Source organism: Syngnathus typhle, linkage group LG1 (genome assembly GCF_033458585.1).
Source record: "Syngnathus typhle isolate RoL2023-S1 ecotype Sweden linkage group LG1, RoL_Styp_1.0, whole genome shotgun sequence".
Taxonomy (NCBI): Eukaryota; Metazoa; Chordata; class Actinopteri; order Syngnathiformes; family Syngnathidae; genus Syngnathus; species Syngnathus typhle.
Genome location: NC_083738.1, coordinates 25597720 through 25620120, shown reverse-complemented (window position 1 = coordinate 25620120; position 22401 = coordinate 25597720). Strand labels below are relative to the sequence as shown.

At 47.1% G+C, this 22401-nt stretch overlaps 4 protein-coding genes across 5 annotated transcripts; 2 read left to right on the top strand and 2 right to left on the bottom strand.

The window, feature by feature from the left end:
- Positions 1-278: 278 nt before the first annotated feature.
- Positions 279-5078, bottom strand: acadvl (acyl-CoA dehydrogenase very long chain). 2 transcript variants are annotated; one of them, XM_061299950.1, is made up of 21 exons: positions 4936-5078; positions 4651-4738; positions 4480-4543; positions 3946-4014; positions 3786-3858; positions 3645-3709; positions 3439-3573; positions 3233-3377; positions 3031-3160; positions 2734-2859; positions 2438-2636; positions 2253-2357; positions 2102-2188; positions 1955-2017; positions 1778-1879; positions 1621-1718; positions 1474-1546; positions 1320-1392; positions 1161-1233; positions 980-1055; positions 279-895 (listed from the first exon to the last, which is right to left on the bottom strand). In XM_061299950.1, the coding sequence occupies exons 2-21, from the start codon at positions 4722-4724 to the stop codon at positions 758-760; spliced, it is 1968 nt and encodes a 655-aa protein (XP_061155934.1). In that variant the 5' UTR covers positions 4725-4738; positions 4936-5078; the 3' UTR covers positions 279-757. The 2 variants fall into 2 exon arrangements, with proteins under 2 accessions (XP_061155934.1, XP_061156014.1); XM_061300030.1 differs by having other exon boundaries at positions 4986-5045.
- A 1917-nt stretch (positions 5079-6995) lies between these two features.
- pnp5a (purine nucleoside phosphorylase 5a) lies at positions 6996-9430 on the top strand. The gene is made up of 6 exons (XM_061264428.1): positions 6996-7153; positions 7843-8012; positions 8084-8187; positions 8262-8437; positions 8502-8692; positions 8833-9430. The coding sequence occupies exons 1-6, from the start codon at positions 7131-7133 to the stop codon at positions 9045-9047; spliced, it is 879 nt and encodes a 292-aa protein (XP_061120412.1). The 5' UTR covers positions 6996-7130; the 3' UTR covers positions 9048-9430.
- capn1 (calpain 1) lies at positions 9265-16935 on the bottom strand. Its single transcript, XM_061298058.1, has 22 exons — positions 16698-16935; positions 15793-16143; positions 14685-14754; positions 14218-14336; positions 13664-13797; positions 13418-13586; positions 13100-13183; positions 12957-13042; positions 12715-12789; positions 12474-12634; positions 12252-12412; positions 12169-12180; positions 11888-12099; positions 11786-11825; positions 11654-11719; positions 11521-11578; positions 11384-11448; positions 11242-11310; positions 11092-11170; positions 10906-11022; positions 10780-10838; positions 9265-10710 (listed from the first exon to the last, which is right to left on the bottom strand). The coding sequence occupies exons 2-22, from the start codon at positions 16045-16047 to the stop codon at positions 10684-10686; spliced, it is 2118 nt and encodes a 705-aa protein (XP_061154042.1). The 5' UTR covers positions 16048-16143; positions 16698-16935; the 3' UTR covers positions 9265-10683.
- A 353-nt stretch (positions 16936-17288) lies between these two features.
- On the top strand, positions 17289-22090 carry sf3b2 (splicing factor 3b, subunit 2). The gene is made up of 21 exons (XM_061297224.1): positions 17289-17475; positions 17744-17790; positions 17880-17930; positions 18012-18224; positions 18299-18350; positions 18419-18516; positions 18591-18699; positions 18789-18883; positions 18956-19153; positions 19316-19438; positions 19556-19636; positions 19701-19928; positions 20172-20321; positions 20390-20479; positions 20557-20664; positions 20732-20839; positions 20913-21058; positions 21156-21257; positions 21333-21432; positions 21517-21705; positions 21917-22090. Exons 1-21 carry the CDS (start codon positions 17346-17348, stop codon positions 21986-21988), a joined length of 2490 nt encoding a protein of 829 aa, XP_061153208.1. The 5' UTR covers positions 17289-17345; the 3' UTR covers positions 21989-22090.
- The last annotated feature ends 311 nt before the right edge of the window (positions 22091-22401 follow it).

Here is a 22401-nt window from a genome sequence, read left to right as displayed (position 1 = left end):
CCAAAAAGGACAGATTTTTTGTCCAGATGTAATTTTTGTACCGTATATTACTATTTAAAAAAAAAAAAAAAAGATTGGCAAATGTACATTTCAGGGACAAAAACTATATTTAACACTTAATCTTAAGTATACTCTGGTTCATTTACTTATTGACTAAACGTGTTCAACCAATACACTTACTAAAGAATTGTGAATCTCATGAGCGTCACACATTCTTAAAAAGGGGTCCTGGCAAATAATTGTATTATACAAATTTAAAATACAGAAAAATGCACCAGAACAAATAACTATTTTATTGAGCGTCATATATTACATAAGGCAAAGGTTACATTTGTTAGTGGTGATGAAAACCCAACATGCAGAAAAGCACTGAGAACATAGTCATTAAATGTATCGTAAAATTTGATGACACTCAACAACAATCCATTTCAAAGTATACAAATAAAACAAGTTTGATGCATCAGTCCCTTTCTACAGCTTAAATAAAGTTCAGGATGATCGGCGGTACATTGAGGAGTCACATATCATGAAGACATTTGGTTCATTGGCGCTTGTGGTGTTTGTTAGAAGGCCCTTTCACTCAGAAAATGTTATTTCTGCAGCTGAGAAGTTCAAGTGCGGAATGGGAACACCAACAGACAATCTGACGTCCTTACAGATATAGACACCAAAGATGAACCTCACGACCAGCTCAACAGACGAAGATGTGTTCCTTGGCGATTCCCGAGAAGATCAAATCAGACAAACCATTGAGGGTTTAGAAACCCAGCGGGTGAGGGGCGACCGTTCCGCCATTTTCCACCACTGCTGCGGAAATAGCCCGAAGGTTTTTGTATAGTTGCCTGGACTGGCTGGAGCGCAGAGCCTTAATATCCCGCTCGAGTCTGCCGGAAGCCTGCGGGACCGAAAGAGCGTGAGCAAAGAGCGCTGGGAGTATTTGGAGTCAACATATGTGAAGAGATTTTGGAGAAACTCTCACCTCCACACACCAGGTCTCGCACAGAACTTTCTCATGTTGGGCCGAGGGGTGGCCCTGAGTCAGGGAGCGTGACGCCCTGCGGAGAACAAGAATCCCATCTGGCCTATGAACATACTTGGAGGTGCTTATTGGACACACGGAGTGTGTGTGCGTGTGTGTGTGTGTGTGTGTGTGTGTGTACCTCGAGAGGACAACAATCATGGTGTAAATGTCAATGGCACAGTCTGCGACTCTCATCAACACAAACTGCTCATCTGAAACGAGAACGTATCGTTCGTTTCCTCCTCGATTCGTCAACACGCCGAACCGCCGGTTCTAGCAGGAGGTTTGGCACGCTCACCAATAATCTTCTTGCCGTGCTTAATGAGAAGCTCCTCGACAGCCACGCCAAATTGTTCGATGGCTTTCACGGCCTGCGTGGCGGACAAAAAAAGTGATGATAGACACACACAAAAAAAAAAAGGAGTTGCACTAATTAGGCGATGACAACACACCATATCACCGCTTTGTGCCAGCTCAGGATGGATATTTCCTTGGAGTGTCAATCCCGTGCTCATGCCTGCCTTCCTAAAACAAGACGGCAAAGCCGGTTTTACTCCGACGTGAACTAAGCGGCACTCCGCTGCATCTCGTGATGTTACCTCTTTGCTCTCTTGGTGAGTTCTTCCGCCAGCAGCCCAGCGTTGCCAAGTGGGTTCTTCAGTGCTTTTTGTAAGCTCTTCAACTGGTTGCCCGCATTCTGAGGGAGAAAGGGTTGAAGTCAAAGACGGAGTGGGAAAAGATGACGGGAAGGCTCACCTGGAACCCGTTGAGTGCCACAAAAAGCCTGAGGATATCGTTGGTGCCCTCGAAGATCCGGAAAATTCTCAGATCCCTCATTACCCTCTCGATTCCACAATCCTGTTAAAAACGAGGCCCCTCGTGAACGTGCCTTGGTTTTACTCGACTTTCAGAGGCTGTGGAGTGATCCCTCACTTTCATGAAGCCCATGCCGCCCATGACTTGAATACACTCGTCCGTCACAGTCCACGCGGCTTCCTGTCAGAGGTTCACCGAGACAAAGAACCAGTTGAGCTACGGCGCAGTACCAATCAGCTGACTTTGGACGGAGAAGGTTCTCACGGAAGCGAAAATCTTGCTGATGGCCGCCTCGATCTGGAACTCGGTCGCTCCGCTGTCCATGTTGCCGCTGATCATGTAAGCCAGAGACTGCAAAGAAGCTATCAGCGTAAATCCATGGCGAGCCGTTTGCGTGAGCTGAACTTCTACTGACCTCGGTGACGTACTGCAGCATGGTCATGCGGGCCACTTTCTCCTGGATGGCCCCATAGGTGTGGATCTTGTTGCCAAATTGGGTCCTGTTGGTTGCATGGTCCACCTGACGAAAGAAGGAAAGTCAAACAGTAACAATATGCTCCACCTATGCGTGGAGGCGGTGGTGTCGAAGCAGGAGGTCACCGCTTTGTGGATGGCCCCCTTCATGGTGCCGGAGAGGGCGGCCGCCATGCCGAAGCGGCCGTTGTTGAGGATGTTCATAGCCACCTTGAAGCCACCTCCAACCTCACCCAGCACGCAGTCGGCTGGCACGCGGACGTTATCGAAGTAAACTTCGGCCGTGTTGGAGGCTTTGATGCCCATCTTCTTCTCTGGTGGTCCGCTGGAAATGGGTGACGGTCCAAAGAAAAATGTGAGGATCTCCACACATGGTATAATTGAGTATTTTTGAACGGAAAAACAAAACAGGGTATCCTCACTGTGTCACGCCACCAAAACTCTTTTCCACAACAAAAGCTGTGATCTTGTCCTTCATCTCTCCTGTCTTGGGATCCTTCATTGGTGTCTTGGCAAACACGGTGAAGATCTCAGCCAGACCGCCATTACTGAAAGGAGGGAACAAAGTAAGTCTCACAAGTAATAAAAGATTCTCAAGCCAAGGATTCCTTTTTGGGAGAACATATGCCAAATTATTAGGAATATTTTTGCCTCGAGAAAGAATTAGAAGAATCTGCTTAAGATCATTGAGGACGAAAAAAATTCTTCTGCGGTCTCACCTTATCCAGATTTTGCTTCCATTGAGAGTAAAGTACTTTCCACACGGGGACTGTACAGCCATGGTTTTGATGGACGCGGCATCAGAACCACTAGCCGGTTCAGTCAGGCAAAAGGCAGCGATGTGCTCACCTGGACGCACAAACCACAAGCGGCTCGTGTCTGACCTTCATGACGCACAAAGCGCTGAGTGAGCCAGATTACCTGATGCAAGTTTCGGCAAATATTTCTCTTTTTGTGCCGGGTTCCCAAAAAGCAAGATGCCCTTGAAGCCGATCGACTGGTGGGCACCGAGCGTGATGCCGACGCCGAGATCATGAGTGCCGACGATCTCCACCAGCCGAGCGTACTGAGGGGAGACGGACAAGCTTATTGCCGACCGTCATCCACGCTGGTTAAATAATACGCACCTGTGTGTTGTTGAGGCCCAGTCCTCCCAGGTCGGCCGGCACCTGCAGGCCAAAGGCGCCCATCTCTTTCAGGCCCTCCATTGTGTGGTCCTCGACTTTCTCCAGCGTGTCATTCTTGGCCGGATCGTTCACCTCCTGTAGACAGGACGAGAGTCACGAGGGAATGAAGCAAAATGAACAGCAAACCAGAGCGGTTTCAATATTACCTCAAAAAACTTTCCCACAGGGGGAACGAGTTCACGCAGGAACTGCTCCTGCTCTTCGTTCAACACTAAAGGCACAGGGGAAATTGCTCATTAAGGTTGTCTGTGAATTTAAATAACTTGTCTGGGAAATGTTTGGTTTACCGGAAGGGTAGGGAAACACTTGAGCTGTGGCAATCTGCCCCTTGAAAATGTTGACGGCAAAAGATTTGGACTCCTGTGGAATAATTAAGCAGCACCAAACCATCAGAAGCTGTCAAACACTATTCAGACGTGCTTGATAACATTTGGAGAAGCGACTTACTGCCGCAGCAGTCTTTTCCACCGCGGTGGCAGCATCGGACGCGACTGCTGCTGGCTTCTCCAACACTGCCTACAATGAGAGAACGTTGCAGCTCAAATCAACATTGAGGTTATTTTCGAAATTGTATGTTTGCGTCAAAATGACCCAAACACCAGATACATGAAGAAAACTGATTTGGTGTGAAAGAGGTGAAAGTTGAGCTGAAGGACACATCAGCCAAGGTAACCATGTCCACATTTGGAAAGGTCTATATAACATTACTATGCATGGAAAGAACAACGAAACATTCAAGCACAATTGTGGCAACCACTAAAAATATGACTACTTCCTATTTGTGTGTTGATCCCGACAGCTGAAGTGTCACCTTAAATATGAACCATGTGACAAGTGAACTTTCACCTACTTACTCTGGAATGGGACGATTGTGTTATGTCATCAACAGTATCACAGCATTGGGCCATAAGTGATGTATAAGGTGTGCAAGGACCGAGATATTCATAAAACGGGCGCATTGAAAGGCATTCGGTGACTTACCTGTGTAGCTTGACTAGCATAGAGACGTGTGTTGTTTACAGCCACGACAGCTAGACGTTTAGCCCTGAATAACACAAACAAATGTTGGCACTTTAATGTAAATAAACAACATATATTTTAAGTGTGTATTTGTGACGAGAAGTATTGACAGTAAACATTAACGCTACCAACCCAGTGAGTCCGGGTGCGATCCGTAGAACGGCACCACAAAGCGCAGACGATTGTCCAACTTTAAGAAGCAGCATTATTGTTCCGTGAACTTAAGAGAGAACAAGAACAAATTCGTTCGTAATTCCAAAGAAGAGTTGAAATCTTGGCTAACAGTTAGCATCGCGTTGACACCGGTGGTCAAACGTTACGTCACGACTGTACCACCAAAGCGTTCTGTATTAGTAGTTTTATACTTAGTAGATTATTAAGCTCAAGTGGATAACAGAAACTATATTTATGTCATACCTGTATAGGTTGTAATTTAATAAACGCCCTCTTTCCGAGCAGAAGCAGACCTTATTCTTGAAAAGTGGCAGATCTTTTTCTCCTCCCCTTGACCGGGTTACCCGGATAATGACTGCCCGTCGTGGTGCATTATGGGACATGTAGTTATAGAGCATATTGCGGCACGTAAGGCCTACGTCAGTGGTTCTTAACCGGGGGTGCCCGCACTGTTTCCTAGGGGGTGCTAGGATAATGAAACCAAACCAACCTCTTTTGAATTGAAGCTGTTGACTGACATTTTGTAATATTCGGTGTCTTAACATATTTCATATATTCTTTTATTAGCCTTTACAAAGACGTCAATATCTGGCATGAAATCCTAACAATTCAGTAGTTGGTAGTGCTCCCTCCAGTGGACAAAATTAGAAACGAACATTACTTTTCGCCCAAATGTTCAGGCAAATAAATTAAAACTAGATAAAATAGATAAAAGATCAAATTGCAATGTTCCACTGATGGACTGGTCGTATGTTTACCGTCCGTGTTATATATTTAGAAACTCCCTACCTTGTATTTAAAATCAAATGTTCCTAAAACTGTCCATTTTGTGATCAAAGTCTTTGGTATACTAATTTCTAATTCCTACGGAGAAGCTGTTGTTTTTCAATTCCTGGACATTTTTTCTTAACTTGGCAGCAAACACCTGGGACCTGTGCTGGTGTTCACACAAAGACTCTTTTGTGCCACGTCACACCGCTGCATAGTTATTTACATATTTACATAGTTAGTTACCAGTTACATAAACCACGCTACTCGTGATTCTCATGCGGTACTAATCAACACGCTAAGTCTCAGAATTGTGTGCGAAATGTGAACTTGAAGCTGCCACACATTCTTCTCCCATCTTGGCAGTGCCTTTTAATTTATTGTTGGACCTTTGAACGTTGAGAACAAGTTCAATAAAGGAAGAGCAGACAGGATGTGTATTTAGTAAAAAAATATTTTATCCTTTTTGTCATGCTAAACTCAGCGGCTGTCGGCGGCTTGTTGGCTTATCATGTCAACGGAAAATGTCGCAGGGTTGTCATAAAATCCTCAATGCAGCTGACAGACGATTTACTTGAACCTAATAAAAGTTTATATAACTTCTTCCAGTCGCCATACTTGTGCATTTTTATGACTGACCTTGTTCCCGTTCGGGTTTCACCATTCTCACGTCCACATCTCATCAGGTCACATGTCATGACACCCCCGTGTCGCAAAGTCAAGCTAGCGTGCGCTCGTGATTGTGGACGATTAGAATTGGCACGTTGATTAAATGTAACTTGAACGTGGCAAGGAGGTAATTAGATGCGGCGCGGAGGCTATTTAGACATGGCGTGGGGCCAACGACATGCGGTTCGGGCCTCGTGAAGTCGTCTGTTTATCTCGTGAGGTTGATGTTGTCTTTCTGGAATGACTAAAACATCAATCTGGACGCCAGCTTGTCCAGGGAGATAACATGCGGGAACACTCAAGGTCAACTCTGTGGAACCACTAAAGATATTATTTGGTTTATTGGATTTAAAGTCATCACATACCCGCAGACAGATTGTAAACAGGGTGAAAAGTACAAAATGATGTAATGTGTCTGTTTGTGCGTGAGTAAGTGTGACCTTTTTATTGGGTTCAAATAGATATTTATTTCTTATCACAATATATACACACTTGCTCCGTTTTGCTCCTCTTATTTATTGTGTTATTTGTTTATTTATAATTTATTCATCACTCTTATTATTCATTGTTTGTGCCTTCTTGTTTTTATTTTGTGTTGTTTACTTGTATGTATATCGTGTCACCGTGGGATAGTGGAAACGTAATTTCGATTTCTTTGTGTGTCTTGGCATGTGAAGAGATTGACAATAAAGCAGACTTTGACTTTGACTTGATATAATGATGACAAATCGTGGTGATGAATGATTAAGTAGGCTGCGATTAAATATTTCAAAAAAAGAAAAAAAGAAGTGGAGGTTTTGGGGCGGGTCATTTGAGCCAATGAGAATGCCGTTTGCGCATGCGTCATTTGGAATGGGGGGGCAGCCTTATAAATTGCGTGCGCTCCCTGGAAAGTCGGAGACAACGTGTAACTGAAGAAAAATAAGGCGCGCAACGTGACACAACGTGACTTGTTTGTTTTTGGACCCGTCTGCTTTTTCTGATTATTGTACTGCGCCGTCATGTTTCCTCAAGGTAACAAGTGGTAAGTGATGAACGTATTTAACTTTTTTTTTTTAACAAAATATTTAAAGGGGTTTAAATGTGAGCCCCAATGCTTTCTAATCAATACAAAATATAACAGACGTGTTTTGCTTGTCGAACTTGGCTGTAACAAATTTTGCTGTGACCAGAAAAAAATAAGAGAATGGAAGATGCTGACGTGGTCTGGCTGAGCTTTCGATATTGAATTTGAAGTCTGATTTGTTAAAAAAAAACAACCTGCGTATTGGAAGGAACACAACCAAGGGGAGGGGGGAACTTGGCTGTAACAGATTTTGCTGTGATCAATAAATAGAGAGTAGAAAAATGCTGACGTGGTCTGGCTAAACTTTCGATAATGAATTTGAAATCTGATTTGTTAAAAAAAAAAAAACTGTGCGTACTAAAAGGGATACAACCAATGGGGGGGATTAGATTACAATGTGGGGATATAAATTGATTTTATGGGACAAATATTAAATAAGTAAAAATATTAAAATTGTAGTTGTTGGTCAGTGCGTGTAATATTGTTTTATTACTATTCGTATCATAATGATTATCCTTTACACATGTATTAATATAATTAAAGCCAAGTGATGTAATTTTCAGAATAGAGATTTTTTTTTTCCCCCAAAAAGAGGACCATAATAATAAGAACAAAAAGTTACATGTCTCATTCTTTTGGTGCTGCAGCTACACATATGAGGACTGCAAGGCCACAGCTGATTGGCTGCTGGCTCAGACAAACATTCGGCCTTCCGTTGGCATCGTGTGCGGCTCGGGCCTCGGCGGCTTGGCGGCCATGTTGAAGGACCAGGTGGCGTTCAACTACAAGGACATTCCAAACTTCCCGCAAAGCACAGGTGAGTCCGGTCATCTCTTCCGGAAACGTCCCACCGGATGATTGGCTGATTTGCCGTTTGGTCTCGTACAGTGCACGGACACGCCGGACGGCTCGTTTTTGGAACATTGAAAGGGCGATCATGCGTGTGCATGCAGGGTCGCTTCCACCTGTACGAGGGCTACCCCATCCAGAAGGTTGCTTGCCATATAAGCTCCAGTCATATGTCAGTCCAACAAGGCTAAACCCAATTTGGTGCTTTTTGGTATAGATCACGCTGCCCATGCGCATCTTCAAGCTGCTGGGCGTGGGCACCGTCATCCTGACCAACGCGGCCGGCGGTCTCAATCAGGACTTTAAGGTGGGAGACATCATGATCATGAAAGACCACATCAACATGCCGGGCTTCGCAGGGAACAGCCCACTCGCCGGACCCAACGACGAGAGGTAGGACGCCGACGAAGCCCTGAAGCAACCAGCAGTATCGTTAAGCGTAAAACGTGCAACGTAGGTTCGGAGTGCGCTTCCCGTGCATGTCCGACGCGTACGACCGAGAGCTTCAGCAGCTGGCTATGGACGTGGGGCAAGAACTGGGCTTTGGGGATTTCCTGAGGGAGGGTGTCTATTGCGTGCTGGGCGGTCCCTCGTTTGAGACCATCGCCGAGTGCAGGATGATGCATAAACTTGGCGCTGATGCTGTCGGTGAGTTACGCCGGGTAACCGGTCAACATTGACTCATTTCAAGTGACTGGCCAATATCAAGCAAGTCCATAGAATCTTTAAGTATGACATGAGCCAAGACATGTGACTCATCCCTGCACATCTCCCTTTCCCCACGCCAGGTATGAGCACGGTCCACGAGGTGATCGTGGCTCGCCACTCCGGCATGCGCGTCTTCGCCCTGTCGCTGATCAGCAACCAGGCGGTGATGGATTACGACAGCGAGGCAAAGGCCAGCCACGAGGAGGTCCTCCTGACGGGCAAGCAGAGAGCGGAGCAACTGGAGCAGCTCATCTCCACCATGGTGAGCAGGATGGAGCACAACAATGACGTCTAAAGCCACCTCGATTATTCTGTAGGTTAGACTTTCGTTCCATTCCAAGGTCCGACATTCCGTTCTCCCTCCTTGTTATATATTTTTTACGTTAATAATTGATCAATATGTACAAGTGTAATTGAAGTCAGCCTGTTTTTTTTTTCTATTGTTAATAAAGGTTATTTAATACAACACACTGTGACATTGATTGGCTTTTACAATGCGTGTAAACAGGAAGTTCTTTTTAAGAGTTACAAAAGTTTTATTTTGTTCCACCGATAAAAAACACAGACATGCACAGCCTCGTAGGCGCTTGGAAAAACAGCCAGCAGTTTGGCACAAGAAGCAAAATTGTGTTGACACTTTGCAGCCATGTTTGGCTTGAAGCACGGTGGCGGAAGTGGGAAGAAAAGTTGAATACTGGCATCCCAAATTGGTCCGCACCATATTTCAGTGAGGTTACAAGAGGCTACAGTAAACGAATGGAATTGATGTCAAACTTCAGACCCGCGGGCCAGATACGGCTGTATGTGGCCCACCAAAGCAAACAGCGGATGATTGTGACTTTTTTTCATTTTGGCTTCAAATCAGGACCAACTTGTTGTTCACTTTTAACAGATATGGCAAGCATTTTCACCGAATCCCTTCTTAACGTAAACTCAACGATATTCGCATGCTTCAATAATTGCATGCTACAATTCTATGATTGAATGTGCTCCAGCACGCCCGTAACCCTCGTGAGTAAATGTGGTTCAGAAAATGGATGATTCCAAATTCAACTTGGTGTTAGCAATATTAAGTTATTTTAAAAAAAAACAGATCCTCGGCTTGTAATTATTTATATGATTGAACCTACAATACACTATAAATTTTACTTACCGTTTTTTTCCATGTATAATGCGCAAAATTTAACTAATTTATTGTCCTAAAATCTGGGGTGCGCATTATACATGGGTACAATTTGTTTTTATTTTTTTTAATCCGGATATGATACGGAGGCCGCCATTACAGATGCGCTTTCTTCTCTGCTGTTCACTTCAAACACGCTCCATACGAACACAATGGTCTCGTATCAGACGCTTGCTGGATCACCTGCTCGTTTGCTGTCACAATGTACCCTACACAAATCCGAAACATTTCTTCGCTATTGAGTTTGCTAGCGCATGCGCAGTGATACTGACCGGCAGAATAACATCCGGTTGTTCCCAAAGATGCTCTTTTTTCTGAAATAATTTTACGTTTACGGATTTAAGTAGGAGTCAAAATTTGGGTGCGTATTATACATGGGTACAGGCTTTTTTCCAGCATCGACATGCCATTTTTAGGGTGCGTATTATACATGGGGGCGCATTATGCATGGGAAAAAACGGTAAATTGACCTGTACCCCAAAAAATCTTAGTGTTCAATCTGTATTTTGCCGTCTTTATCTAACTTTGAGTGAGAAGTGAATTTTTCTAACAATTTCCCGGGCGATTGTGTTTCAATGCAGCAATGTGATTATACATTTAAATGTTTTTCACAGTCGCAACAGCCCAAAAAAGCCCTGTGACGAAAAGGCGTCGGGCACCCCTACGTTGTCGCAACACGCCTGTGTGACGCACCGTCGGTGATGATGTCACGGCGTTCGAAGGCACCGGATACGCCGCCCGCTGACATCTAGGCGAACATGGTGAGGGAGAGCCACTGTAGGCAGGAAAAAGGAAATGGTGACACATGATGGCATAAACTTGCCGTCAAGACATTTTCTGTTACCTGGGAGAAGTTGAGCGAGATGAAGCCATCTGCGTCCGTGTCCATGACCTTAAAGGTTTCTGTGGAAACATTAAGGTCAGAGCGAGGTGGGCTGCAAAGCGGACCGGGGTCCCGGACGACACTCACTAAACATGGACTCCAGGCGGACCAGACATGTGACGAAATTGTCAAAGTCCACGGCCATGTCTTCCTCCGTGTATCGCAGGATGATGAGCTGGAACAGGTGATTGGTCAGCTTGAAGCCTAAGGTGAAGGGGGGGGGGGCAAAGGTCAGCGCTAGAGTGACTGTTAAAGTCGTCCACGCAAGCCCACCTGCGGACTCCAGCGCCATCCTCATCTCGTAGGAGCTCATGGTTCCCGACTTGTCCAGGTCATAGTTCCGGAATATGGTCTGTTTAAGAGGAGGAGAGTTGATGTGATTGCGGGAGTGACCAGCGGGTGTTTGCGTGTGGGAAAAGTTACCAGGTAGCGTTTAATCTTCTCCCAAAGTACATGGAACTCAACCAGGCCCAGCTTCCCACTGCCGTCCGTCTGCCGAGACGTTGAGGGAAACGTCGAGTCGTGTGACTTGACTTCAAACCCAAAAAGGAGACGGCAAGGATACATCCATGAGGTTGATCATGCTGCGACACGCCTCCTTGGTGAATCCGTCCGTCTTCAGGTCTTTGTCTGTCGCCGTGGAAACCGTGTTAATATCCACACGGGTGAGTCTGAGCGGCGCTACTAAATAATCTCACTTACGCTTGCTGATGATGCGGTTTAGGATGGTTTGTAGCTCGTTGATGCTGATCTCCATGTCCTTCACGCCCCGCCAGCAAACGAGACAACGGTGAGGTCACGCACGAAGCAGAAGGAGGAAGGAACGTGTGCTTACCGGGCCGGCCAACTGTCGGAAGAGACTCTTGAAGCCGGCCTCAATTTGACTCTCGTCCAAATAGTTCTACAAGGACAAGTTGTGTCATGTTATTAGATCGCGTCAATATCGATTGTACTGTACTTTCCTCACCTCGGTGGGAAGGTCTGCCACCACGTCGTCGTCCAGCTCCCTGAAAGGGAAAAACATTAGCGACCGGCTTTGTTTTCAAGGACGCTATTAAATATCGCTCACTCTGAATCGGCAGGTTTCTCGGAGAAAACCCGCAGGACGAAGTCGGCCTCCTTGTGGGGCTCGAAGGTGGACGGGACGATGACGTATTCGCCGGCCGGGAGACGGAGACGCGAGCTGACTTCCCTCAGGTTGATGAAGAGTTCGGAGCGGGCGCTGGAGGCGTGCGTCAGGAAGAAGTTCTGCTTCAAGTGGACCCGCGTCTGCCCTTTGGCCTGAGACGGAAGTCGGTTACCACCATCGTTCGGATTTGTCGGAAAAAGCCTTTACTGGAGAGCTCGTACCTCGCTGGGAACCTGCGAGAAGAGGACTCGGTGAGATTACAGAGGAGGAAGTACCGGCAGGAGTTTTGCGGGCTGACACCGACCTCGTAGACGGCGAAGCCGATGGTCTCCATGTCTTTGCCCTCCCGTCGTTTCTTCCTGCGGTCCTTCTGCATGAGCGCCACCAGGAAGCTGCAGTCCGACATGCCGGGCGCGTCGGGATTCTGCAGCAGCAACTTGAATTGCGGGTTCAGCCAAAAGGTCGCTGGGTGGAAGCGATTAAAGGTCAGGCTCGTCTTTTAAGCCCCTCCCCGCTCGTTTCTTACCTGGGAAGTTCCGGCAGCCTCCGGCCGTGCTGCCCCGTCTCCACTCTCCCGGGTACAGCGATGTGCTCCAGGTTTTCATCTGGTTGTGCTGGAGGGCGTCAGCTGTCAGGTTGCAGATTTCCAAACGGGTGAACTCGCGCAGGAAGTCGCTGAAGGACATCCTGCAGCGAGAGGAGAGGAGGGGTGAGGGACGAGCCGAGGGTTTTGAAGAAACCATCTTTCGTGGGAGCACCAAACTCACCAGAACTCGCCATCCTCGCTGCGGTTTTGAAGCCGAGAACGGACTCCGCGGTCTATGCTGTCCCATTCTCGAGAACTACAGGAAAAGAATCAAGTGAATGGAATGCACCAGAAACTTTGGAATGTGTGCTTACATAATCCTGCTCCTCCAACCACCCCACCCCACCCTACGCCTTCCCAGACTCTCAGTTGAGCACAAGGCGTGTTTACATGAGGCACGTTTTCCAACACGAGAAGTCTTACTTGTCGCTCCAAGCGCCGGTCCATTCCACTTCTCCCCACGGGTTTCTGATGCGGACCAACTTGGTCATGTTTCCACGATAGACCACCTACAAATAACAAATAACAAATGAGGACACAGCACCACCACCGGGACGCTCCCGTACCTCGTCCAGGCCCGTGACGGAGTAGGCATGCCCCTTGACCAGCTTCTTGAAGGTGACTGCCTCCATGTCTCTGGTACTGGTGATCTAGTATCAAAAACAACAGAGGTGGGAGGAAGTCAGAGGTCGCATCTCAAGTCATCTTGTTCCATTGAAATGAATGTAAATGACATTAATGAGCTCCAGCTTCACCACAATACATAAATTTGAGTATTTAGGTCATTTTACAAAAGACAGACGGATATTATGTACGATATATATGTCTTAGCTCCTTACAGAGGATAAAGAATATATGACAATTGGGTTGATGTTCTGACTCACGTCAATGGAGCAGCCGAGGAGCGAGCCCCTCTCGATGGCGCGGCCCATGATGCTGAAGAGGTCGGAGGGCGCCTTATTCAGCTCGAACATTTCCGTTACGCCACCCGTGAAGTCCTCAAAGCCTTCGGATGTGCTGCCGCCGGACAGCGCCTCGTAGCAGCCGTTCAATCTGGGGCGGGGAGAGTCCACATGTGAATTTGTCAGCGTCCGGCTCGGACCTGAGCGGCGACTCGGCGCTCGACTTACTTGGCGTAGGCCTTCTCGATCAGAGCACTCCAGAACTCTCCGCCCTCCGCGGAGTGGACGAAGAGTAGTTTGCCATCTTTGACAGGCAGACGGTCGTCGATCACTACCTCCACCCACTCGCCAAACTGCCAGAACTGGGAACAGGCGATTTTGAAGTTGTATTAAACGTTTGCATTTAATAATGTCCATTTCATCTTTAGGAACTGATTGTTGGTGACATTTATTTATGGATGTCGAATTTGCTATTTAACTTTTTAGATCATTATATTCTATAGAATCGTCATTTCACAATTGGCACCAAAGCGTTACTTTTATATTGGACAGGACCAAAAGGACGGAGCACAAAAGCAGCCATTAACAAATCTGCACATCGCAAATATGTGACGGATCAATTTGGGGCCAAGTAAAAGCTCTGCTATGACTGTGACACGTCACAAATCATTCCTATGGCATTTAAGAGTACACATAACTGTTTAGTTGTCATTAGAATTTGTTTTTCCAATGTAGCAGAACCAAAACCAATTCTGACTCTAGTCCTACCCCGCAAAAAATACCTGGAAGTGGAAAATCCCGGCATATCCCTGCTCAAAACTCTGTCCGTGCGGGACCACTCGATGGAGTAGGGTGTCATTTAAGGTCAGCGAGGCGATGGCGGCCAGCAGCCAGCAATCCCCTGTGAACGCACACCCACACATCGTCAGACATGTCACATGACCAGGCTGAGTACGGAAAAAACATTTGAGCATTTATATGATATCCAAATCATTTGCAAGGCATTTCTGTATATTAGTAGAACAACTTTAGCATGCTAGTGTAATAAGACAAAGACTTGGACCTTGAGCTGGACATCAAATACATGGTCCAAGTTCAGTCCATGTTGAAAAGATGTATTGTTCCACCCCCTAGTGGTGAGTTAGGCATACGTGTACAGTATGTACCGCATGTGCCCGCATTGAGCACGGGTGGAGCTTTCACTTTGCATCTGAATTCTCAATGTGACGTGTAAAGAATTCTCGCTCACCCAGAGCTCCCTGGCAGATGTCAGTTCGGGTCGCTCCGTCCACAATGAAAGCGGGACGCTTGCACAACTCCTGTAGACACACACAAACACACAGCTCTTGAACATGGACACACACTTCTCTCATTGCTATAGTGCAGGGGTGTTAAACACTTTTTTTTCACGGGCCGCATTGCAGTCATAGCTTCTGTCAACCCTAAATAAATGTATGAGAACCTCATATTGCATACAGTAAAAGCTACAAAACAAATAACTCGTTTTGAAATCAGACGAGTAAAAAACTGGTCAAATATTTAAAAAAATAAATAAAAAGATATTAAAAGTGAAGACAATTTGCAATTGTAGTTATGACACACGAATTTGATGCACAATTTGTCTTAGCGGGCCACATAAAATGATGTGGCGGGCCGGATCTGGCCCCCGGGCCTTGAGTTTGACACTGGTGCTATAGTGAGAGGAATGGATACATGCTATTTGCTGGTAATAGTAGTTGGGCATCACGGATGGAGATAGCAAAGCGTCACCTGTGCAACTGATTTGCCAATGCAAAGATCATAAAAAGATTTTGTTAGGACAAAGATAATTGGTCAAGTAATAAAACGATAACAGAACTGATTGATGTGGTGCGTCTGATCGATGTCTACGCGTGTCTATCATCCCCGTGGTTAGCTCTACGGCTAACTTTAGCATCAGGCTAGCATGTGAGAGGGCGCTGCTTTTATAATTAGAAATAGATTCTATATTTTATAAGCTTGTGTGTGCGCTCAGTGGAAGCGCCGCTAAAAAAAGGAGCGCGCTTATTTGTGTCATCGCACACGTGTGCACGCTTGACTTCACGTTTACATTTGAGTGCAGACGTGTGTTGAAAGTGCCGTGTCACGCTAACATGCAATAGGATCAGCACGCTACTGTCATGTTTGTGAACATGTGAGGGAGGCCAGCTGAACGTGTGACTCCTGAAATAAGTCCAAAATGGTGAAGCTTGACTCAGTTGTATTTAACTTTGGAATACAGTACATTCATTCTGTAGAAATGTCAGAAAAGCACTCAGTAATTCTCAATTACTATCTTAGAACACTCCGGAAACGCTGTATGGTTTGCTTTGTCTCACCGGGGGCCTCATCCAGCGTACGCCGGAGGTCTTGGACGACCTCGGTCCCAGCTCGTTGAAGCCCAGAGAGGAGGCTGCGCAGGGGAACAGGCTGTCCTCAAACAGTCTCCTGCTCCGGATACATTCCGCTCGCAAACTTTCATAGTCTTGACCCAGGAACTTGACGGCGTTGTCGTTTTGGCCCAGACCTTCTTCTCGGTCCCTCAGATTCCGCAATTGCGCCGCCGCACCCGTGGCACATATGGGCTCCACCATGTTTAAGGCGTGTGGGTGTGTTGTGTCAGGTTCTAATGTAGCTCATGAACGGGTCACAACCCACCTGTCTGGATCTTTGGGAGTGGTGTGGTGCTTCTGAAAGTAAACATGAGAAGCTGATTAAGAAAAGACCATGTTCTAGTCAGGGATTTGTCTCTATCGGGGTCAGAAACAAGTTTCCTGTATAACAGCGGCTGTCAATCATATGCACATTTCCTAAGCTTCCGTGCCAAACAACACGCTAGCTTATCACAATCCACGCATGACGGCAGTAAGGCCACGCCACCCTGCATGACTATGCAAACAATTCCTGGTTCATCTCTCACATACACACACACACACATAAAATTGACTGTAATATTCAGTATTGTATTACACTGTGTCAGTAAACAGAAGAGATAAAAGGTGAGAGGTCAACTATGACTACTGGTGGTGGGCGTGGCCTCACATCCGCCTGTCAAGGGCTGGGGGGGACACACAAAGTAGCAGCTGCACCCAGGTCTGGTGACGTGACGACTTCCCCACCCACCCAATAAGACATTTGTCGTGTTGAAAGCAAAAAAGTTCAGGCAACTTGAAAGGTTGCGGAAGTGTTGCAAGTACAGGAAATAGTTGCAAGTGAAAGAGTGCGGAATTGGAGGGCGTGTTACCTGCGCGCGTGCACGTTTTCTCGCGTTCTTTTGCAGCACTGAAGACAAGAAGTGTGTTAAGATAGACAAGGAACACACGTCCTCCTTGTTTTTCTCTTTCTTTTGCCTTCTTTCCTTTTCAGTCCTTTTCTTTCCTTTTCAGTCCTTTTCTTTCTTAGCTTTCTACTCCCTTCTAGTTCCGTTCCCTTCTGCCTTCTGCTTCTGCCGTGCTCGTTTGGGTCGATCCAGTGCGCATGCGCGAGAGGGAGGGGATGGCAATGTTGTTTTTTTTGTTTTGTTCTGTTTTGGGGTTCGGTTGCTCGCTCCTGAATCCCCTTGAATGTTTACCTGACATGCACACACGCGTATTTTTACACGATTACTGCATGATAATAGTGTAGATGTGTATAACAAAGGCTAAAATTAGACCAAATATATTTCAAATACATTGCAAAAAAAAAAAAACAAATTGTAAAGAAATAACATGCATTGTCCACACAAATATATTAGAATTACATGCATCCAAGTCAACAGGCACGCCCGTTGCTGGTCTATGACTACATTTCCCAGATGTCAGTGCGTCTCATAGATTCCCACCATGCATTGCGTCACGTCGAAGCTTTTCCCTCTAACACGCGCCGCCATTGTTGCATCCATTGAAAGTTCAACATGGCCTCCGACCAGCCACCGGGATCTGATGCGCACCAGAACGACCTGGGGATTGCTATCGCGGGTTTGAATTCATGGACCCACCGGGAGCTCCAGGTCAAGCTGGCCGAGTTGGGCATGCCCGTGATGGGTAAGAAAAGGCCGTAGACAGTTCGATATCGACGCTTGTGATTAGCTGAATGTTGCTATGCTAATGGTTACTGCTAACTCGTAACCCCGTTTACATAAATTAGCTCTCTGTACTCATTAACGATCGTTCGTACGTATGCACACTTAGACTAAACATCCATATATATTCACTAATCTACTAATTTTACTCACTTTAACGTGCATTTGTTTATTGTTAGCATGGTGAGCTATTTGTCGTTGCGTAAACCTTTTCTGTTTTTGCTGTGTAGGTCCAAGAGAAGAGTTGATGGAAAGATGTAAAAATTACATGATCCAGGTAAAGTTAAAGAAGTTTCTGTCGGCTGCTAGCTTATTGTACGTATGTCTTTATTTATTTATTTTTTGGTATGATTTTTCACTCTGTAGACAGGCATCCTGTTTGGAAAAGTTCATGATGACAATGGAATGGGCTCTCAGGTACAGTTTTCACCTTATCACTGAATGTTTGTGTCACCCACCCAAGCCGTGCCTTGCTCATTTTTGTGACCTACACACCAGATGCCTCCTGGAATGGGGGGAATGATGCACCCAGCGATGGGCATGATGCCCGCTGGCATGCACATGGCCATGGAGGGCTCCAGCTTGCCGCCTCCTGGCCTGTCACATGATGACCATCTGCATATGGCTCAGCATAGGGCTGCAATGATGATGCACGAGGAGCACGATTCTCGTCTCATGAATGACCAGGACCTCCTGGAGCAGCAAAACAGGGTAAGAGTAGGAGACGCAAACCTATGATGGAAGTGCCAACGTGGACATCGTGTAACTTGTTTGAAACTCCTCAGGCCGCCATGCTGTTGGAGCAGGAACGCCACCATCCGGTCACTGCAGTCCAAAGTACGTCTGTGATCTTCTTCACCGAGGATATCCTTCGTTTCCTCATTCCTTGCTTGTGTGTCCTTCAGTTCCTTTGGATGCTCATGGGGCGTTGCCGCCAGGCATTGCCATGCTGGCCCAGCGACATAGATTGCCACCGCCGCCCCCAGGGGAGGACAACAGGGAGGTGAGCATCCTAATCATAAGAAAGAGAGCAGCATTATGTTGCACAACAATTTGATGTGTGATGTTTCATTCGAGCTCTGGCAAGGTGATGACATCATTATTGGAGGGCCCAAGATCCCCCAGGCCTTGGAGAAGATCCTGCAGCTGAAGGAGATCCGACAGGAGCAGCACATTGACCCTGCAGGTTGATATCCTGTAGCTCCTCGTCAACAGAAAGACCTCTTCCTTTGCCAGCGTTCATGCTGACAACTGTCCCGTGTTTTCCGCCTGCAGAAGCAGCGGAAGACGACGGGCACCTGGGTGGCAGCAACTCTGCGCTAGGAGCGCTGGAGGCGGGAGACGACGACAGCCGCATGTCCAAGAAGGATGTGAGTCTTCTTACTTTTAGGACTTGAGTCTCTTTGGCTAGGCTGAGCTGTAACCAGAGCGCTTCCCTTTAGAAGAACCGCCGGCGCAGGAACCGCAAGAAGAAGAGCAAGAACAAGCGGGCTCAGGAAAAGAAGGAGAAGGGTGAGGGAAAGGACGACGGCAGCGACAAGGAAGACGAGCCCGAAGTGGAGATCGAGTATGTCACAGAGGAGCCGGACATATACGACTCCGGCTACATCATCTTCAAGCGCATCTTTGACGCCTTCAAGGTGAGTCCATCTGTGTGTCGCATGTAGCACGGGGTGGGAGGTTTTCTATGAACAAACAATTTTCCTGTCAGGAAACCATGTTGTAGTCATCTAGTGGACAAACCGATTAATCCGTCAGACTCTTGTCCAATGCAGTAATGGGCAACATCATTTGATTTGCAGCTCACTGACGATCTGAAGAAAGAGAAGGAGAAAGAACCGGAAAAAGCGGAAAAGCAGGAAATTGGCTTTCTGAGGAAGAAAGCCTTCGAGTTGGAGAGGAAAGACAGCGACGACAGTGACGAGGTTGGACCGTTGTCCTTGGCTTGATGAACGGCTGTATTTGGAATCACTCATCCGCGGTATAGTACGATGTCTACTCGGACAATCCCAGGTATTTTTCTTGTGTCCCAAACCTCACAGGATGTCCGCCACGATCAGCCCAAGTTGTCCAAGAAGAAATTGAGGAGGATGAATCGCCTCACCGTGGCCGAGCTCAAGCAGGTAAGTCACGTCACCGTGCGTCCTCGCCTTGAGCCAGTCGGTGACATCGACCTCGGCCCCTCAGCTGGTAGCCCGTCCGGATGTGGTGGAGATGCACGACGTGACGGCGCAGGAGCCCAAGCTGCTGGTGCACTTGAAGGCCACCCGGAACACCGTGCCGGTTCCTCGCCACTGGTGCTTCAAGCGCAAGTATCTTCAAGGCAAGAGGGGGATTGAGAAGCCACCCTTCTTGCTCCCAGAATTCATCAGGAGGACTGGTATCCAGGAAATGAGGGAGGCTCTTCAGGAGAAGGTGGGTTAGGCCAGACCGTCATTGCTGGCTTTATGAATTTGGATGTTTGCGCTCTTGAACTGAAATATCGAAAAAGTGATTTTTCATAATTCAGTTTGAATCTGATATAAAAATGTGTTTGTGCGGTCCCAATCCTGTTAACTATTTTCTGAAATGACAAATCTGTATTTCCCTTTTCCCTTCCTTTTGCCAATTAAACATTAGCGGAGTGAATAATAAATTGTTTTATCTTATGTCTTGCAGGAGGACGCCAAAACCATGAAGACCAAAATGAGAGAGAAAGTCCGTCCCAAGATGGGAAAGATTGACATCGACTATCAAAAACTTCACGACGCCTTCTTCAAGTGGCAGATCAAACCCAAGCTGACCATCCACGGAGACCTTTACTACGAGGTAATGACATCGGCGGCGGCCGTCCCGAGCTGTCCGTCAGCGTCACTGACTAACGTCGCTATGTACAGGGTAAAGAGTTTGAAACCCGCCTGAAGGAGAAGAAGCCGGGCGACCTTTCCGAGGAGCTACGCATCGCGCTGGGAATGCCGGTCGGCCCTGTAAGTTTCCGTCCTTGTCGGCTCACTGTGGCATTTTTGAGCACCGGTCATTGGGGTGTTTTTGTCTCCGTTCCCAGAACTCCCACAAGGTTCCTCCACCCTGGTTGATTGCCATGCAGAGGTATGGTCCCCCTCCATCATACCCAAACCTGAAAATCCCTGGACTCAACTCACCCATCCCAGAGGTAACAAGTAGCATTTAGCATTTAGCAAGTGCAGATACCTGACGTCTCTGCTTCTGCTTTTCTTCAGAACTGCACCTTTGGTTACCACGCCGGCGGCTGGGGGAAGCCCCCCGTGGACGAGATGGGCAAGCCGCTTTACGGCGATGTGTTTGGGACCAACTCGGCTGATTTCCAGGTGAGTCAGTGCCACCTCCACCACAAAGACTCCTGCGGTACATGCGCTCATACGTGCTGGCTGATGCGGGCAGGCCAAAGCGGAGGAGGAAGAAGTGGACCACACGCCGTGGGGCGAGCTAGAGCCTTCTGATGAGGAGTCTTCTGAGGAAGAGGAGGAGGAGGAAGAGAGCGATGAGGAGAAACCGGACGAGACAGGATTCTTCACACCAGCCGACAGGTAGAGAGCGGACCCGTTAGAAAAATCTCACAGTAACAAAGATGTCATTCGGGGATTGGGAATACATAAATCATCTTTTTTTTGTTCCCCCTCTCAGCGGGCTGATCACGCCAGGAGGCTTCTCGTCCGTCCCCGCCGGCATGGAGACTCCTGAACTCATCGAGCTGAGAAAGAAGAAGATCGAGGAGGCGATGGACGGGTGAGAGACATCCCCGTTAGGTGTCCCAGTCGCTTGCTCTCTCTCTCTTCATTAAGCGTATTCCTCTCCTCGCAGCAATGAGACGCCGCAGTTGTTCACCGTCCTCCCGGAGAGACGAACGGGCCCGGTGGGCGCCGCCATGATGGCCTCCACTCACATCTACGACATGTCAGCGGTGAGCCAGCAAGCACGCGCGCATAGTTTGAACGTATTTATTTTTCTATCCGGAGGTTTTGACGTGCACATTTGTGCCCACCAGGCCATGGCAGGGCGCAAGGCCGGCATAGGTGATACTCACGGCGTGGAGGTGGCGCTGGCGCCCGACGAGTTGGAGCTGGATCCGATGGCTATGACTCAGAAGTACGAGGAACATGTGCGGGAGCAGCAGGCCCAGGTGGAGAAGGAGGACTTCAGCGACATGGTGGCCGAGCACGCAGCCAAACAGAAGGTACGCAACGACTTGAGGGTGACGTTTTATTGTTCTTTTTTTAGGGGGGGGGGCATGCAAGACAAAAATATTATGATTTTACAAAAAAATCACCATACCATATACATTTATATATGGAACCCTGATATGTCCAATTACTTGTTTATACAACTGTACATATATCCCTCCCTTATAATGATGTCATGCTTCGCAATGTCTTTGTGACCTCCAGCAAAAGAAGAGGAAGGCTCAACCACAGGACACACGAGGCGGTGCCAAGAAATACAAAGAGTTCAAGTTCTAGACAACAAGAAGACATTTTATTTCATGTTTTTGTTTTTTTTCATATAATGTGAGAACCCTCATGTGTTTCCTCTTTTTTTTGTAAATAAATCCCAACCAGCCATTGCTGTTATTTTTGTTTTTTTTAGAGTATTCAATCTGGGGCCACTTTGTGTGGTTTACAGACACACACACACACACATTGAGGTTTCTTCTACATTTCTGGCCTCCTGCCTCCTAACAAGTGTACACTTAATAGACTTGGCGTCACCTGACACGAATGAAAGGTGACCCTGCTCGGATTATCCGTTAACCTCCTCTAATCGTCTCCTTCTAATCACCTCTGACGAATGTAATTCAAATTCCTTGTGGGTGGCCACGCCCTCCGCATGACAGGAAGAAGCGAGCTTTACAAAATATCAATAAAAAACTTTC